Consider the following 19,088-nt stretch of genomic DNA (forward strand, 5'->3'; position numbering starts at 1 on the left):
TCACAGGCTTTCTGCTTCTGATGTACCTGAAAAAGTTTTGCTATGAATTTTTGCCTCTACAGCAAGCTTCTTTTCATTTTCTTTATCAACACTTTGCATCAAACTTGCCAGTGCTTAATACTGCTTTCTTCATATGAATTATCTCATTTTTTGAAAGCCAGTCTTTTGGCTCTAGGCACAGAAAGGCTATTCAACTTTGGTGGGGTGTAGCCAAGACATTGGGAGTTCAGAATGGCTGGGAGGGTTTAAATTTCTCCCCACTTCAGACTAGAATGGATTCAAATGGTTCAGCAGAGGAGAGGGGGCAGAAAAGATGGCACAAACTTTCACTCCCTCTCCCTGTATTATAGTCTCCCCAGGTGCAACCTCATCTCTCCTTTCAAATGCAACAGATTCTATTCTATGACTTATATTCTGCTTTTATGTCAGCAATTCAAAACGGATTACAAAAGATAACATTCTTAGCTGAAAGGAATTACATCAGAATAAAGAAATAGATATAATTCAAATTCCTTAAAACATATAAACAATTATACAACAAAAATAAATAAGTTTTAAGAGCTTTTCAAAACAAAAGTAAGGCATAATTTAGTAAAATATATTTCCAAACATTTTCTTCTTCATCTTCTATTTGAATTTTCTTTTTACTTGTATTAATCCTAGCTTTCATGTTTCCTGTTTCTCTTTCCTTGTTTCTATACCCTACCCTTCTCCTCTCCCCCATGTTCACCTTCCCTTAACTCTCACACTGTTCTCCCACTGCTCCTATCACACATTCCACTTTCTCTTTACCACAGTCTCATCCTTCCATCTCCCTTTTCTCCATACCCCTTCTTCAACCCCCCTCATCTCTCCCCTCCATCTTCTAATTCTGTCCCTCACTCCTCCTCTCCTTCCGTCTTTTACACCCTCATGGAGTCCATGTCTGAGCTTAGAAACATACAGCACTTGGGGCAAAGCCTACCTAGCTCTGGCCTTAATCCTTCTGGATATATGCACTACCAAATGCCTATCTACAGACCAGTGTTGGTCCACACCCAATGCAAGCTCACTAAAATTTGTCACACACCAATGCAAGGCACATCCTCCAAGCCAGTGTAAGCTTCCACAGACCACTATGGGGCATGGCACTGGTGCTTTACTACATTACTATAATGCCTGTGGAAAAGAGACAGATTTCATAGCAGACATATAAGATTATATGTACCTATACATAAAGCCAAGTTGGAAGGGCACATGCAACAAAAAAAAAATACATGCAGAACACATAAATGTTAGACAATTGTAATGCCATCTATATATTTCTTTTCATACTTCTGTCTTTTTCACACATATACATCTTCTTTGCACACATCCTCTCCAGAACATAAGCTCTTTTACTTAAGGTCTTATATTCCACCCTTTCAATAGAATAGCAAAGAATGTATTACAAATAAACAAAAAAATCCAAGAGACCACTTCTCCTCAAAGTTCACAATGAAAATCTAGTGCTGCTAGCTGACAGAAGTAGAATCTTCCTAAACCATTTATCCATCAGCGTTTACACTAACTCCAATGCACTTCAACTGGAAAAGACAGAAGCCAGAAATGTTGCTTCTTCAATGTTTTTTGTACCTGGGATTAAAATCTTCCTTCTATGTCATGATGGAAGGCATACCCAAGTACAGCAATGGTGTTAAAACAAAAAATGCACAAAATCCTTTAAAAGTTATCAAAGGCTGCATAGGTTTTACAATAAATAAAATGGACACATATTTACAATGCAGATGTAGAGGAAGGAAAACAATACAGAAAGTTTACTTCAAATGGAGCATCAGTTAAAAAAACAAAAAAAGAAAGAAAAGCACAAACAGTGCATAAAGAAATGGCATAAAGAAGACGGGTTTACAAACACAGAGCACCAACTCAGAACATAAGCAGTAAACATATTGGCTTTCTCTGGGGACAATACACTTTGAAATTCCAAAAGGCCTACATCCAGGCAATATGAATAAAATATTAACCTAAATTTTAACTTACAACAGCTAAAAACAAACCTGTATCTAACAGCTGATTATTATATGTACATACACATTTCCTCAATTCCAACATTTTTTATATTCCTTTAAAAACACCAGTAACCAATAAATTATAACAGAGAACTTAAAGTAGAATGTCCACACACATACTCCAACCCAAGAATGTGCTGCAAAGACATCTCAGTCTTACCTTTTAGCAGAGGCAAAGGGGTTAACTCAATTGGCTTGCCCTGAGACCTAAACTGGGAGGAGCTCTGTGATCTCTTCTGCCTTGCTTTCCTGACGGACTTCCGAGAAAATCCGTCTACTTTATCCACTGATGGAGGAGTGGTTGGTGCCGAGGACATATCCCTACTGAAGAGAAGAAAAGTATTATACACAAGTTCCCACTGTTTGCAGGACAGATAAGACAATGGGGCTCATTTTCAAAGCACTTAGACTTACAAAATTCCATAGATTAATATGAAGCTCATTTTCAAAAGAGTGTGGAATGCACTACCAACTAACTTGAAAACAATCAACGATCAGCTAACTTTCGCAAATCTCTAAAAACCTCTCTCTTTAACAAGGCCTACCACGAAAATCCATAAACTAACTACAACACTCCTCCACTCCACCCTCACTCTGAATGTCTTCTCTATATAACAGTTTGACTAGTTCTTTTTTATCATCCCTTAATCTCATTGTAACACCAAATGTATTGTTTACCCTGTATGGCGATGCCATAACAGGATCTCTGTAAGCCACACTGAGCCTGCAAATAGGTGGGAAAATGTGGGATACAAGTGCAATAAATAAATAAATAAAAATGTCCAAAAATGGCATAAATCTGCAGTTGGACGTTTTTCTCACAAAAATATCCAAATTTGTATTTCTAAAACCAAATTTTTAGACATTTTCTATGACGTCTGTCAGAAGTGCATTGAAATCACAAGGGGGCATCTGAGGGGCATGTAAAGGGGAGGATCTGGGAATGGAACAAAACAAAAACATCCAGGGCTATAAATTGGACGTTTTGGTCTAGACCTGTTTTATTAATGAATAAGTCACAAAAAGTGCCCTAAATGACCAGATGACCACTGCATGAATAAAGGAATGACACCCCTTCAGTGGTCACTGACCCCTCCTCTCATCCCACAAAGATGTAAATGAAACTGTACATATTAGCCTCTATGACAGCTTCAGACGTTATGGCCAGTCCTATTAGAGCAGCAAGCAGGTTCCTGGAATAGCCTAGTGGTCGGTATAGGGCACTATAGAGAAGGTGACCCAGTCCCGTAACCCTCTCTATTACACTTGTGGTGGAAAGTGTCAGACCCCCAAAACTCCCCAAAACCTACTAGACCCACATATAGGTGGCATTTGCAGCAATAAAGGCTATTGTAGTGGTGTACAGTTGGGTACAGTAGGTTTTTTGTGGGTTTTGAAGGGCTCACTATGCAATATAAGGGGGTAATGATGAGATGTGTACCCAGGACCATTTATGTGAAATCCACCGCAGTGCTCTACTGGGATGCCTGTGTGGCAGGTCTACTAGGAAAGCTAGCTCCTCCTACATACCAATGGCTTGATTGTGTGTTTTTCACTTGGACTTTTTTGGGGGGCGGGGGGGGGGGGAATATTCCAAAAAGAAAGATGTACTAAGAACATCATCATCTAGGAAATGGTCATTTTCAAAGAAAAAAGATAAATGTTTTTCTGGTCTGAAAATGGTCATTTTCGCTACTTGATTTTTGGACATTTTCAGCAAAATGTGCAAAGTTAGATTTAGAAGTCATATTGAAAATGCCCCTCCACGTAACTCTGTAAGTCTAAGTGCTTTGAAAATACACCTCAATATACCACTACTTAAACCTTTTTTAAGCAATGCTGCACAATAGATTTTAAAAGTTAACATACATCTGTAAAGCTGCATGGTTTGTGCAAAGGTGCAACTTTCTTAGAAAACTAACATTTAGAATTATGCAGCTCCTTGTAACTCTGGGCAAGTCACTTAACCCTCCATTGCCCCTGGTACAAAAAATAAGTACCTGAATATATGTAACCCGCTTTGAATGTAGTTGCAAAAACCTCAGAAAGGCGGTATATCAAGTCCCATTTCCCTTTCCTCCATTTATATCTACTGCTGGTATGTAGATGTCACATTTCTTTACATACATTCTTTCACTAAATGCTACCATATTGTTTCAGAATTTAAACCAGCTCAAACAGTAAAATATATATTTGGGCTGCAGTCCGTAACTAAAGAATTTTTAATAGGTGTTCTCTGAATGCATCACAAGTCTATCAAAGTGAACTAGATTAGTTTTTTTTAAATATAATTGCATACAGGTAAACCACTCTGACTTGTGTTCAATAAGAGCGGTACAGCAAATTTTAATAAATATCACACTTTACATAAGATAAACAAGTTTAGAAAACAAGAAATCCACAATTTTACACTACACCATCAATTAAACCATATATTATCTGACAGTATGTGACTTATTTTGTGATATGAAATCACTTCGCCCAAGTCATTTGTAAAGATGGGCTTACTATCCAAATTACTCCAAACCAAAATATCAGACACACAAAATAAAAACACAAGATATTAGACCACAAATATTAGATTTATGGGCAGCCAAATCCCATCTACAAATGGCTCCCCAGAATTGCACATACAAGTGTTTCTTCTCTGATGTTTCTGGGTGCTCATTCATTTTAAGCTGATTTCAAATACAGTACAATAATGTAACTACCATAAGTATTGCCATACTAGGACAGACCAAAGGTCCATCAAGTCCAGCATTCTGTTTCCAACAGAGGCCAATTATTAACATTTTCCCACTTATAATAAGCACAAGGGATCAACATACAACTTAAAAAAAAACCAAAACAAAAAAAACAGCCACCATTTCCACGGTATGCAGATCTCTTTCTGGAAAAATTGACAGAGTTAACTAGAAACATGCTGAAATGTTGAATGAGATTTATAGGTCATCCTTTCAGTACTGAAACAAGTCTGTCAATATTTCCCAAAAAAGTTCTAAGATTAAGAAAAAAATGTTTTCCTGTTTTGTGTGTAGGATTCTGGTAATTTTCAGTAGGCCTGATCGCTAGGCCCCTGAAATTTAAGTGAAACTTATGATCTCAATGAAAAGGACATGCTCCGTTTTAATAGTGAATGCAACCAGCAATGAGATTAGAAACCTAGCACATGCACAGGCAGCAACCACAACAAAAAGCTGAACTGTCCAGCAGTCACTTTTCACAGCAGGATCAGTGTATGTATTTGTCAACCAGACAGGTTTTATTTAACTTCCTTTCTGTGCTGGCAATTAACTAAGTTCCATTAACCTGTATAATCAATTATTAAGGTTTGTTTCTCTCTCACCAAGGCTGCACCTGGCCTTGAAAACACTGCTGGAAACAAATATGGGTAACTAATTGCGCTTTCCACCACTGAACTGCAATGTCTTCAGTAAAATAAATGAGTTAAAACCAAATGCATTACCAGAATCCTAGAAATGTGATCTAGAAATTAGCAATAAAATGTACAATTTGGGGGAAAAAATAATTTTGTATGAAAGCAAGCACTTAATTTATTCTGCATTGCCAGTAGGCAAGAAAGGAAATGTGGTGGGTGGTGAAATACCGATGGATGTCACAGGAAAGCGAGTCCGGGGAGGAGTACATGAAGAGCTCCTAGTTCCAGCCAGGCGCTGAACCCCAGAATAAACGGATGCTTGTAGTGGGCAGCATCCCATCAGCTTTCCTAGAACAATGAGGCTCTGAAGCCTGAGGGGGAGGGGGGGACAGTTCTGCAAGACCCAAGCTCCCATCCCACACCCCGAGGATCCAACACTAACTAGCAGACACAGTATTAACAGTACCTAGAGGCTCTCGGGTAGGAATCCGAGGTGACGAGGAATATCTGCTGGGCAGCGGTACAGGGTTGGGATTTGTGGGTCCCCGGAAGGGAAGCGGCAGCAGCCAGTCTCCCCGAGTGTGTCCTGCCCAGAGCAGCAGCAGCGGCGGCGGTGGTAGCAGCTAGCCTAGGCCTCAGCACAGCGAGCCCGAATACTATTGTTAGTCTCCGGCTAATCCTCCCAGTTCCATCCAATAACAAGCACCGCTGGTTCCTCACCCACACCAATTACATTCCCTACGCACAGAGATACCAAGTCACACGCATTTGACTGCCCTCACACTCTCACACGCCGAGCACTGCTCTTCACACGCATTCGGGGACCCCCCTCGTCCCGCCCTGCCGGAAACAGGAAGCCGCATCATAGGGGGGCGGGACGAAGCCAAAGTAAAGACGTTACGTCAGAGAGGCGGCGGGACGCCGCCCGCAGCCTGGCAAAGCAAAAACTGCGGGGCCGGTATGACCTGAAAGATAAGTTTGAAGGTAGGACGCGGGGGTGGGGATACCAGATAGGGGAGGAGTTACGTGTGAGTTGTTAGGTGTCTGCTTTTGCTGCTTTTTGTCTTTTCTCTGTTACCGCCGTTGATACATCAGGATAAGGAGTTTGAAAATGAGGGAGAGATGCTGCACTGTGGCTGTGCGTTTGTGCATCTGGGTTTGATCGGGAGGGAGAGATACTATGCTGCCGAGGAGATTGAGTGTGGATTGTTGTGTCTGCTTTGCCTCTCACCGCACATGTGGGCTGATGCAGCTCAAAAACTTTGCCTTTATCGTGTGAGCTTTTTCGCCAGGTCCAGGGCTGGTGTAGCCTGACCTGACCTTCCTACCGGTTAGCTTTCTGCAACTGGTACTCTCCCTCCCTCCCTCCATTCTGATCTTTAAAAAAATCACAAATTCTGGTGTGCTGGGTACCCCCAACCCCTACCTTTCCATTCCAGTGACTTTAAAAAACTGCCTGGTATTTAGTGGTATCCTTCCCTCCCACCCCTACCTGTTCTCAAAATGTGAAGGGGAAAAGTCTGTGGTATCTAGTGGGACTAGGGTTACCATGTTTGTGGAGACAAAGAAGAAGACGGAAAATAAATATGGTTGCTACCTTTGCTAATGAAATATTTAATTGTAGTTAATGAACACACAAACATCACAGTAGACATTCTACACTTCAAGAACTTCTGGATTTGAGTTCAACTGAGCCTAAGTGTGCTTATCATAAGAGCGCATATCCCTTTGTCTGGGTTCTGTGATATGTGTAAAAGTCTTTGCATGACATATGCTTAAAATCATGGCGCACAAACAAAATTCCTTTGACAGATTGAACCGGCAGGGGAGCAGAGCGGGGATCAGCAATGCCTTTTTCTCTCTTTAGCACCTGCCATATGTCCAGACCGACTAATAAACCAGAAATGGTTTCTCTCATTATTATTATTATTACATTTGAACCCCGCACTTTCCCACATAATGCAGGCTCAATGCAGGCTTTGAAATACAAAGTTAATAGAATTTTAATAAAACAGTAGAAAATAGTGTAAAGTTCGGCTTAGTGGTGTATGATAAGTTGAGCTAGATAATATATGACTAGGATAAAAGAGGGTAGACAGGATAGGATAGTGTAATTTGGGAGAAAGGGTAAGGAGGGATAAAATTAAGGAGAGATGGAAATAGAAGGATGGGAGGTTGGTATTTAAGTCAGAATAGAATTGGGGGTGGAAGTTGGCGAGATTAGGTTAGGGCATTTGGGTAGGCTTGCTTAAAGAGATTAGCTTTCAGCATTTTTCTAAAGGGCAAGAAGTCCTTATGTGGGTAGAGGTGTTGGTCATAGGCACATAAAAGAAAAAGAGGACCTTTCCCTAAAAATTAAAAATCCTGTAGGACATATCTGAAGGTATCCAAAAAGAGGACATATGTTAAACCTAGCCACTCCTCCCCTACCCTGGTACCCCCAGACACCATATCTCAAAATGAGGCAGGAGCAATACCCACTCGCTCCTGCCTCCAGCGTCGTCATCCTCAAAATGGCAGTCTGAGTGCCCTGTCCTGTGTGGTGCATTCTGGAATGCATTGCCACTTTAGCCTTTCCTCATAAGGAAGTCGTCCCATCCCCTTTATCATTTTTGTCGCCCTTCTCTGCACCTTTTCTAATTCCACTATATCTTTTTTTTTACATACGGTGACCAGAATTGAACACAATATTTGAGGTGCGGTCGCACCATGGTGCGATACAAAGGCATTATAACATCCTAATTTCTGTTTTCCATTCCTTTCCTAATAATACCTAACATTCTATTTGCTTTCTTAGCCGCAGCAGCACACTGAGGAGAAGGTTTCAACGTATCATCAATGTCGACACCTAGATCCCTTTCTTGGTCCGTGACTCCTAACGTGGAACCTTGCATCTCCCAGCTGCTGTCCAAAAACCTTGAATCAGTGGATAATCCTAAAGAGAATGATAAAGATTATTTTTGCCCTCTTATATTTTATGCATATGTCTATGTCTAATTTCTTTGCTATAGATATCTGGGATTGTGTAAAGTATGCTCTATGTAGTATTCTAAACTGACACTTCCTGAAGTCTGTGCTATGAATGATTTGTAGAATGCCTCTAATGCTAGCCCCTACATCCCAAGTCAACCCCAAGATCCTTTTCCCATTTCATTTTCAAATCAGTAGAATATTTGTGGAATGGAGGAGTGGCCTAGTGGTTAGTGCAGTGGACTTTGATCCTGGGGAACTGAGTTCAATTCACACTGCAGCTCCTTGTGACTCTGGGTAAGTCACTTAACCCTCCATTGCCCCTGGTACAAAATAAGTACCTGAATATATGTAAACTGCTTTGAATGTAGTTGCAAGAACCTCAGAAAGGCGGTATATCAAGTCCCATTTTCCTTTCCCCCTTGTCCACTCTTGACCTGTAAGGCCTTGTGGATTCCTGAAATAGCCACTCTTTCTAATGATATAGTATCAAAAAAAGTCTGTATTTTTGCTCCCAATTAACCCTTAATATATCTCAGTCTAAAGATTAGATATATGGGTCTTTTTACTAAGGCACACTAACAAATTTAGCACATGCTAAATAAGGCACCTATAGGGATAGAATGAGCGCCATATTTAGCTCATGCTAATCGTTAGCACACACTAAATCTGTTAGCCTCAGTAAAAGAACCCCATAATGTTTAATCTGGCAAAAAGCAAATTTATCACCCCAGCTGGTGGTTATACATTGCTGAAACTGATCATAGAATATCATTCATCCCTCCTTTTCTATCAGTTAGATTGGCTTTGGGCTATTTCATATATTCAGTATTAAACGACTGATGTGATTCTACTCCTTTAGTTAACATTATGGTTCTTGTGTTCCATTCAGTTCTTTAGTACAGTATGTTCATGAAGAGAACTCACAATATTACAAAGGGACAACAAAATACTTTTTTGGTATCGAATATAAAGATAATTACATTCTGTAGAATAAGATAGAATTCTTCTCAACTACTCAATCATGTACTGTAATCCAAACTTACTGCATTGTTTTGAGTGATTTTCTTCCTCAGATTTTAAGCTTGTTCCTAAACACATATTGCAAAGAAACAGGCTTAGGTGCTCACTTTCAAAGAACATAGATTCACAAAGTTACGTGGAGCGACATTTTTGATAGGACATCTAAGTCCAACTTTGGACGTTTTGCACAAAATGTCCAAAATCCAAATAGGAAAGACGACATTTTTTCTTTTTCAAAAATGATCTTATCTTTTTTTTTTTTTAATACTATTTTGAACAAGGTTTTGTGTTTTGGACATTAATATTATTTGTTGCATTTGTACCCACATTTTCCCACCTATTTGCAGGCTCAATGTGGCTTACATAGTACCATCAGAGGCATTTGCCCAGTCAGTTGATAACAAATACAAGGTTGTATAGTAATCGAATGAGGTAAATGTGGAGGGTCAGAGGGATGAAGATTGTGTATTGTTCAGTGTAATCATTAGTCATGCTTTGTTTCTGGTTGAAGAGGTTTACGTAGAGTCGTTGGGGTAGGCCTTTTTGAAGAGGTTGGTTTTTAGTGTTTTCCTGAAGTTCAGGTGGTAATGGATTGTTTTCACAGCTTTTGGGAGGCCATTCCATAGTTGTGCGCTTATGTAGGAGAAGCCGGATGCGTAAGTTGTATTGTATTTCAATCCTTTGCAATTTGGGTAGTGCAGGTTTAGGTATGATCTTAATGATCTGACTCTGTTTCTTGTTGGTAGATCTATAAGGTCTATCATGTATCCTGGGACTATGCCATATATAATTTTGTGGACTAAAGTGCAGATTTTGAAGATGATCCGTTCTTTTATTGGAAGCCAATGCAGCTTTTCTCGAAGGGGTTTGGCACTTTTGAAGCGTGTTTTGCTGATTATCAACCTGGCTGCTGTATTTTGGGCGGTCTGGAGTTTTTTTGTGAGTTGTTCTTTGCATCCCGCATAGATTCCGTTGCAGTAGTCTGCATGACTTAGGACCATTGATTGTATTAGGTTTCGAAAGGTTTCCCTTGGGAAGAAAGGTTTTAATCGTTTGAGCCTCCACATTTAATAGAACATTTTCTTTATTACAGAGTTTACTTGGCTTTCGAGAGTAAGGTTGCGGTCGAGCGTGACGCCGAGTATTTTCAAGCTCTCCGAGATAGGGAGGGTGTGTCTTGGGGTGTTTATGATCCCCCAGACATCCCAGGAGAGCAATGGGGCACCCTAGAGGGAACTGATGTATACTTCATAAAATGCTCCCAGGTGCACATCTCACCTTTGCTCCCTTATCTTTTCCCCTCAGCCCTCCAAAACCCACTGTACACCACTACAATAGCCCTTAGGGGTGAAAGGGCCACTTATATGCAGGTACAGTAGGGTTTGGTGACTTTGGGAGGGGTCACAGTTTCCACCACAAGTGTGACAAGTAGATGGAGATAGGGACCTGAGTCCCCCACTCCATAGTGCACTGCACCGACCGCTACACTACTCCAGAGACCTGTGCTGCTCTAATAGACCTGACTTTAACATCTGCAGCTGTCAGAAGGTGGTAAGTCATATGGGGGTTGGGAGGAGGTCAGTGGGGGGGGGGGGGGGTCACCCCTGATTCCCTCCAGAGGTCATCTGATCATTTAGGACACCTTTTTGTGCTTTATTCTTTCTGAATACAGGTCTAGACTAAAACCTCTTAGTTTTAGTTCTAGACATTTTTGTTTTGTTCCATTATGGCTGTAAAACATCCAAGCGTTAGGCATGCCCTAATCCCGCCTTTGAAATGCCCCGACACGTCCCCTTGTGATTTGGACGCACTGCAGACGAATTGTATAGATAAACGTCTGCAACATAGGTTTCAAAAGTACTGATTTGGACTTTTTGAGAAGAAAAACTTTCAAATGGTGCTTTATGACACTTTTGAATGTTTTTCTCTTTCGAAAAGAGCCCCACAGTAACCTATGTAACTAAGTTTAAATGCTTTGAAAACGAGCCTCTTAATATACTAATATTGTTTTAAAAATTGCTTACTGCTATTCAATTATACTCTAAAAGAAACTGGTACCCATGTCTTTGGATAATAACATTTATACTCATACTTTACACAATACAGAGACCATTGGTGATGGAGGGAAGCATTAAATTATTTTGTGGACAGTATTTCCAATAACGAGGAAATAGATTATGACCAATTGGTCTGAAATATTTCCCCTAAATGTAACACCATGGAGAGCTCAGCTTCATCAAAGCATGGTGATGGAGAACATGACAGCTGGGACTGATCCATTGGTTATGGAGGCATTTCTTCCAATTATTAAAATCACATTTGGCCTTATCACCTAGGTCACATAGTATAAAACTGAATTCTCTGATGCAAGAATTGTGAACCTGCTGAAAAAGGAACATTAATTCCAATTTATATCCCTATAAAGAGAGTTGTTTGAATTCTTTTGCTTTTTTTGTGAGGGAAAAGGGGGGAGAGAGGTGAAGAATCTGTTGAATATTCACTGGCTCAGGGAGATAATGGGTCAAGATGAAAACACAAATTTGTCAAAGCATTTTTCTGAAAGATGATTAATGTGTAAACATGATAATATTGTAATTTTTAGCAGTTTTATTTGGAATTTTTAATACTTTGATAAACAAGTTAAATAAGAAGTGTACATATTGATAAGAAGAAATCAATTCAATTTTTTACATTATGTATAGCATACTCAGAAAACTTGCAGTTAAACTAACCAAACAACTATTGTTTTTGTAAGGCATACAACATAAAAACCGTAATGTTTTAATTCTTATTTTTTCTTGTCTTTGACTTATTGCGAACTCTTACTTTCAGTTGTACAGAGGAAGCAATTTCAAGTTCTTTTTTTGGAAGAGAGATTTCTTCAGCTTTCCAGAGCAGCAACTGTGCATCTTCTCCGCCAGTCAGCAAATATTCATCCTCAAGGTTCCAGTAGAAAGAGCGCACTAGCTGCATGCCATCCTCGAAGCATGCTCAAATGGCTCAGTCCATTAATATCACAGTTAATTACCTGAAGATCTCCCATATATGTACCTCCTATAACAAACAATTTATCTGTCATCTCATGAAACAAACCACCTACAAGATAGTCCACCTATTCAGTCTCTGTATTAAATGTTTCTCGGACATCCTGAATATTCAACAATGTGATAGGCTCCTCAGTATCTAACATGTGGCAAGCAGTAGATCTGTTTATAATCCTTTCCTGCCCAATCAATTAAACTTACTGATGAGTTGCAAGTTGCAACTAATGCATCATCCTCACAGTCTTTGTTTATATCAAAAACATTGACCAATCCATCAGTAGAGCCTGAAACTACCAAATTTGGATTGGTGGGATGGAAAGATACTTGTGCTATGTCATCATTGTGACAATCAGAATAAACTCCTAATGGTTGTTCAGTAGCTGACATGTTCTGTGTGTTTCTTCTTGCATCCCAGAACACCATAAACACATCATCTTTGTACTTCTCTGTGCCAGCACAAATTATTGTATCATTACAATTGACATCAAAGCTTATGAAAACATTTAAAGGAAAACCACTAAATACTCTGACTGCGTTTAAACTGGAGAGGCATGTGTCCCAGCATTTCACAGCGCCATCACTGCATGCAGAAAATAACACGTTCTCACAAAAGTGTGCAAATCGGACTCCATTTAGGAGATGTGGGCGTGCATCATATTCCCATACAAAGGTCAGTATTTCTCTGTTGTAAATTCTTATTGACTTATTGGAACATGAAATGGCAACTAGTAGTCTGTTCTTCTCGCCTCAGCAAGTATGTAGAGTCTTTGGTTGGTGCAGAACATTTTGCCACACGGAGGTTAGCAAATTGTTCTTCAGTTGCCTTCATAGTAGACTGCAGTTGTGTTGACATTAGGAAGATTGAACATCTGAAACAAAATAAACATTTTGAATCAAATATGCACATTCATTAGAATATCAATAATAGCACTTTAAATAAAATTTCAAGCTCTTTTTATTTAATATGGTCCATTAAAACCTTGATATTAAAACAAGTATATTGTAAGTTGCTTGTTTTATGGCTATATACTCGGAAGCAGAAGTAGTCAACAGAAGTGTTTGGGGTTGTGCAGTTGCAAGTGGGAGAGTCACCACATTGACCCCTGAAGTAGGACTAATGAAACTGGGCTTCAAGTCTCATTCCTCCGCTGGGCATTCACCACTGACTATCCAGATAAGCATTATTTTTTATGGCTGGACAGTTGGTGTGAAGTATTAGTGTTTTTCCAACCCCCTGTTTGCTTTTGGTTTTTGCAGTCTTACAAACAGTGGATTGGAATTTCATCTGTTTAACTCTTCTAATGTAGAGCAGTGTTTCCCAAGTCCAGTCCTGGAATACCTTTTGCCAGTCAGGTTTTCAGGATATCCACAATAAATATGCATGAAAAAGATTTGCATATAATGGAGGCTTGTATGCAAATCAAATTAATGCATATTCATTGTGGATATCCTGAAAACATGACTAGCAAAGGGTACTCCAGGACTGGACTTGGAAAACACTGATAGAGAACTCTTTTCAAAAATCAAATTAAGCCTGAAATTGAGAGAATGAATTAATAAGGTTTTTTTTTTTTCTTGTGAAAATTGTGAAGAAAAAAATATACATAACATGTATGGACTTTGCACTGTTTGGGAACAATGAATGAAGATGCATGAAAATGGCTATTATTATGGCTATTACTGTTTTCTTATCAGCACAACACAGGGCTTGACTGCACTAATTGTTGGTCTTAATAAAGTTTTCATATCAAAATAATTATGTCTTACCTGATGATTTTCTTTCCTTTAGATGCAGCAGATGAATCCAGAGACTTGTGGGTTATGTCCACCTACCAGCAGGTGGAGATAAAGAACACTGAGCTGAAGTAGTATATGGGACGTCATGCTCCTAGCTCATCTAGTATTCAAATGCAAAGCAGAAGGAAACCAGAGAAAAGTGAAGAGAGCACTTGCAAGAACTTCCTCCTTCCCATAACAACTCTAATAAAGTTGAATGAAATTCTGCAAAAAAAAAAACAACAGCAACCAAAACCAACCCACAACAAGCACCCTTGAACAGCAGCAACTGGAATTGAACAGCCTCGTAGTCTCCCCATAAATCTAACAAAACAAGGGTGGGCCTCTGGATTCATCTGCTGCATCTTGCGAGGCCGCTTCAACTTGGCGGCCATTTCGAATTGGGACCATCAGCATTGCAAGGGAAAGAGAGAGAATGCAGGGCAGAGCTCCGGGTAGGAAAGAGGTGGCTTTTCTGCCCCCAAGAGGTCACTAGACCACCAGGGCAGTAGAGTAAGGGGAGGGGACTAGGGAATAGGAGACCCTTGGGGGGGAAGGGGTGGGGTGATAGGTGACAGAGGGCGGGTGGGGTGTGGCAGGGGCGGGGCATGTGTTCTCTTTTTTGGGGAGGGGGACCAAATATGGTAACCATAGGTAAAAGCAGCTGCAGGTGGATACAACAGGAATAAGGATGTAGAGGGAGGTGAGCTGCCAGCCTTTCCAGAGGGAAAGGGCTCACTGCTAGAAGCAGGGTGTTTTGAACTGTTGACTTTCGCAAACTGAATACACCCGGAGAGCTCTGCCTTTCATGACTGCAAAGACTGAGAATTTTTTCTTATATTTTTGGACCTTTTCTTGTTATTTTGGCTACCTATGTTATGCATTGAAAGTTTGAAATCTTGTGGTGGAAATAAAGAACAAAATCCGGACCAGCTCGTTTTAATACCCTGACCTGAATTGTCGAGAGAGACGTTTCTGAAAGCCTGAAATGTCCGTAAAGTGGCTCCAAGCCCAGGGTTATCACAATATAGACAGATTGAAGACAGGATTAGGACAGTTTTCTAAGGAATTTGCGCAGGTAATTTAAAAGATACCTAGGTAAATTCTCCAGACTGAATACTTTCTTCCACTTAGTATGCATACAGCTACACTGGTAACAGTGGGCTAATGCAGCCCATATTATCAAAGGGAAACTATTAACATTTTATTTATTTAAAACGTATACCCTGCCTAAAAAAACTAAGCGTCTTACAATAAACGCTCATAAAAATTAAAAAAAAAAACAATCACAGACATCATAAAAACCATAATTTTTGTTTTGTCATCAAATTATAACATTTAAATTCCCAGAAAAGCCTGCAAAGAGATGTGTTTTTAAAGCTCTTTTAAACTGAAGAAGATAGGAACAAAATCTTAAAGGCCCAGGAAGAGCATTCCATAACACTGGACTTGCAAGGGTAGTAGAGTAGCATATGTGTTTCAAATATGGAACTACGACTTCCTTTGCCATATCTGATCTCAGTGGTTTAGTAGCCTGATAAAGCTGGACTACATTTTTCAAATACAGAAGAGGACAAAATAGGCTTTGATACATCAGCACTAAAATCTTATATTCTATACCAAACAGGCGAAGCCACGTGACAAACCATAAGCGCAGCAGCAGCAGCATTTTGAAAACCTGTAAGGCCCAAATTCTATACTGAGGCAAACCCAAATAAAGAGCATTACATAACTCTAGTCTCATGAGAACCAAGTACTGTACCACTAAGTGAAAATCAGAAGCTTTTAACATAAGTTTAATTTTCATATTAGTTGCAAATAATAGAAACACACTTGAACTACCTTACCAACTTGTTATTTAAAAGACAAGAATCCAATTGTACTCACAAATTTATGATCATGTAATATCAAGCTAAAATTAGGTACAAGATTCATATTATTGCTAATCATAAGAATATCAGTTTTCATCAAATTCAACAATAACTTCTCTTTCATCCACTTTCCAAACTGATCCATGTAATTTTTAATCGCAGCTGACACATCTTCATCTAAATTAACAGGAAAGAAAAACTGGACATTCAATAGCTAACAACCAGTTTCTCAAAATGTCACCCAACGATGACATATACAAATTAAAGAGAAGAGCAGAGAATTCTGATCCCTGCAGCACGCCCATAGACAATTTACAAAGCTGTGAAACCTGATCTTTAATTCTAACTTGCATCAGTTGATCGCTCAAAAGGGAAGAAAACCATTCATACCATGAAACTAACCTCACTGGAGGACAATGCAGAAACAGAAACACACTCTTTACACACACATACAAATTCTGGTGTTGTGCTGCTGCCTGTTGCTCATGTGCTCACTGAGCGAGTGCCCTTCCCTCATCATCAGCCATAAAATTATTGTAGTTCAGCCAGCTCTTTTCCTCAGCCTGCAGCAGCCCCCCTTCCTCTCACCTCTCTATTTCTAACCCTTATTGGCACACCCAGGACCAGGAGGACCCAGGGGTGGACTAGGGGTGCCATGCATTTTCTCCCCCCCCACCCCGCATTACAAATAATATACATTTGCTGGCAGGGATTCCCGGAGCCAACCCTCCCCCTTGTGCTGCTTCAGGAGTAAAGAAGTTGGCAGCAAATCTCCAGCCACTGACACTAGTGCTCTCAAAGCATGCTTAGTTTATGTGGTTTATGTGCGAATTGAGCATGCTCACCGAGTGCAGTGTCTGGAAGCACACAGTCAACTTCCTTGTTCCTGAAGCAGCATGAAGGGGAACGGACGGCTCGGATAGTGGAGCACTTTGTTTGGAAGGGCTTTCAGCATCCCTACTAGCCATTGAACGGATGTTGCAGTTTTAGAGGGGGGGCCTGAGCCCAAAGTGGAGGGGGGGGCAGGCCCTTCCTGTGGTTATACCATTGTCCTGGACATTGCTGAGCTCATTCCCTCCTCTCCTACCTCATCCAGAAGCTTCACTTGTACGTCACAGGAACTTCCCCTCCTTTTTCTGTGACTAGAGCAGCCTTTGAGTGCTCTACCCCTACTGGCTCTCTCATTTGCAGGATCCTATTCACATTCTCTCTTACTATCTGTGGTCTTCAGTCTGGTCCTTTTGGTTTCTTCCGCTCTTCTTATGGAAGCCTGATAAGGGTCACCAGTAATAGTCTGGCTCTCCTCCCTATATACTGTCTACTTCCTTGCACACCACCTCCCACCCCACCCTTCCCTGACTTCCTCTGCGTGACTGATTTACTGTCTTATCAATATTGTAGTTCCTTTCCTTTCTCTTTTTTATTTTGTTTTTAATTAGCCTGTACACCGGTATAGCAAATTTATTAAAACTATAAACTATCACCACAGTCCACGATGAGTAGCTGTTCAAGACATTCAAGGTTTTTTATCAGACTTATCACCTTCTCTCTGGTATAAAGAGTATGGCAGAATTCAAACAATGGTTGCTGAAAGGAGGTGGGGAGGGAGGGAAAACAAACTAACCCTGATACTGATGTTAGATGGATGGACTGATATATAAGGAAATCCTTGCTGGAACATTCTGGGGTCCTTTTACTTGTTGCAATAAGTGCTAGCATGTTCTTATCACAGATTACCACAAGATGCACTCAGGCATCCTGGTAATTTAAAAAATATATTTTTTTATTTTATCACAGAGGCATGTTTGTGGGTGGAGAGTAGACATTTTTGCACTAATAAGTACAGCTACATTACTGTACACTGAGTACCACTAGATTAGCATGTGAACCCTTAATACCTAAAAAATAGGCTTAAGTGCTTATGTGCTAATTTTTTAAATAGCCATACGCTAATGGCAACATTAGCACATAGCTATTAATTGATAAAATGGAAAATCAGCCATTTTATGCTGTAGTAAAAATTTTATTTATTTGTTACATTTGTATCCCACATTTTCCCACCTATTTGTAGGCTCAATGTGGCTTACAGAGGCCTTTGCAGGCTCGGTGTGAACAAATACAGGGTGGTGATGTGGTAAGATGAAGTTCATGTGGCACAGCCACATTAGGGAATCGGAGAACGGAAGAGTTGTGTTATTCCATTACGTGTTTTAGTTTGGTTGTGTTGCAGAGATTAGGCATTTAAGTTGGATCGGTAGGGTATGCCTTTAGTGATTTCCGGAAGTTTAGGTGGTCGTATGTCGTTTTCAAGGCTTTTGGTAATGCTTTCCACAGTGTGTGCTTATGCAGGAAAAACTAGATGCTTAAGTTGTTTTTGTATTTAAGTCCTTTGCAGCTTGGGTAGGCAGATTTAGATAAGATCGTGTTGATTCGGATGTATTTCTAATTGGTAAGTCGATCAAGTCTGTCATGTAACTCGGGGCTTCTCCATAGATGATTTTGTGAGCCATGGTGCAGATTTGAAGGCGATGCGTTCTTTGACTGGGAGCCAGTGTAGTTTTTTTGCGGAGGGGTTTTGAGCTGTCAAATCGCGTTTTACCAAATATAAGCCTAGCTGCCGTGTTTTGAACGGTCTGAAGTTTTAAAGGTTTTTTTCTTTACATCCCGTATAAATTCCATTGCAGTAATCTAAGTGGCTTTGTACCATTGATTGTATCAGGTTGCGAAATATTTCCCTCGGGAAGAATTGCTTCACGCGTTTGAGTTTCCACAGTGAGTGGAGCATTTTCTTTGTTGTGGATGCCACTTGGCTCTCTAGTGTTAAGTTACAGTCCTTTGTAACGCCGAGGATTTCAAGCTGTCTGAGATAGGAAGGGTGTGATCTGTGGTGTTGATACTTGTGGGGATGTCCACGCTGTGTTGGGATGAGATAATGAGTTTTTTCTTTATTGAGTTTAGTTGAAATGCATTTGCCCAT

General features: G+C 40.1%; 1 protein-coding gene and 1 pseudogene across 3 annotated transcripts in view; both read right to left on the reverse strand.

Annotated features, from left to right (window-relative positions):
* The window catches only part of PPP2R5E (protein phosphatase 2 regulatory subunit B'epsilon), a 279,362-nt gene extending 273,218 nt beyond the window's left edge, over nucleotides 1–6,144 (reverse strand). Inside the window, exons 1-2 of one of the 3 annotated variants that reach the window (XM_030215510.1) lie at nucleotides 5,894–6,144; nucleotides 2,209–2,372 (exon numbers count right to left, since the gene is read on the reverse strand). In XM_030215510.1, the coding sequence (XP_030071370.1) occupies nucleotides 2,209–2,365 (157 nt within the window). In that variant the 5' untranslated portion in view covers nucleotides 2,366–2,372; nucleotides 5,894–6,144. The remainder of the gene's footprint in view (nucleotides 1–2,208; nucleotides 2,373–5,893) is intronic. The other 2 variants (XM_030215507.1, XM_030215508.1) reach the window with 2 other exon arrangements.
* A 5,940-nt stretch (nucleotides 6,145–12,084) lies between these two features.
* LOC115478213 lies at nucleotides 12,085–13,429 on the reverse strand (annotated as a pseudogene).
* Between the last annotated feature and the right edge of the window lie 5,659 nt (nucleotides 13,430–19,088).

This window comes from Microcaecilia unicolor, chromosome 9 (assembly GCF_901765095.1).
Source record: "Microcaecilia unicolor chromosome 9, aMicUni1.1, whole genome shotgun sequence".
NCBI classification, from domain to species: domain Eukaryota; kingdom Metazoa; phylum Chordata; class Amphibia; order Gymnophiona; family Siphonopidae; genus Microcaecilia; species Microcaecilia unicolor.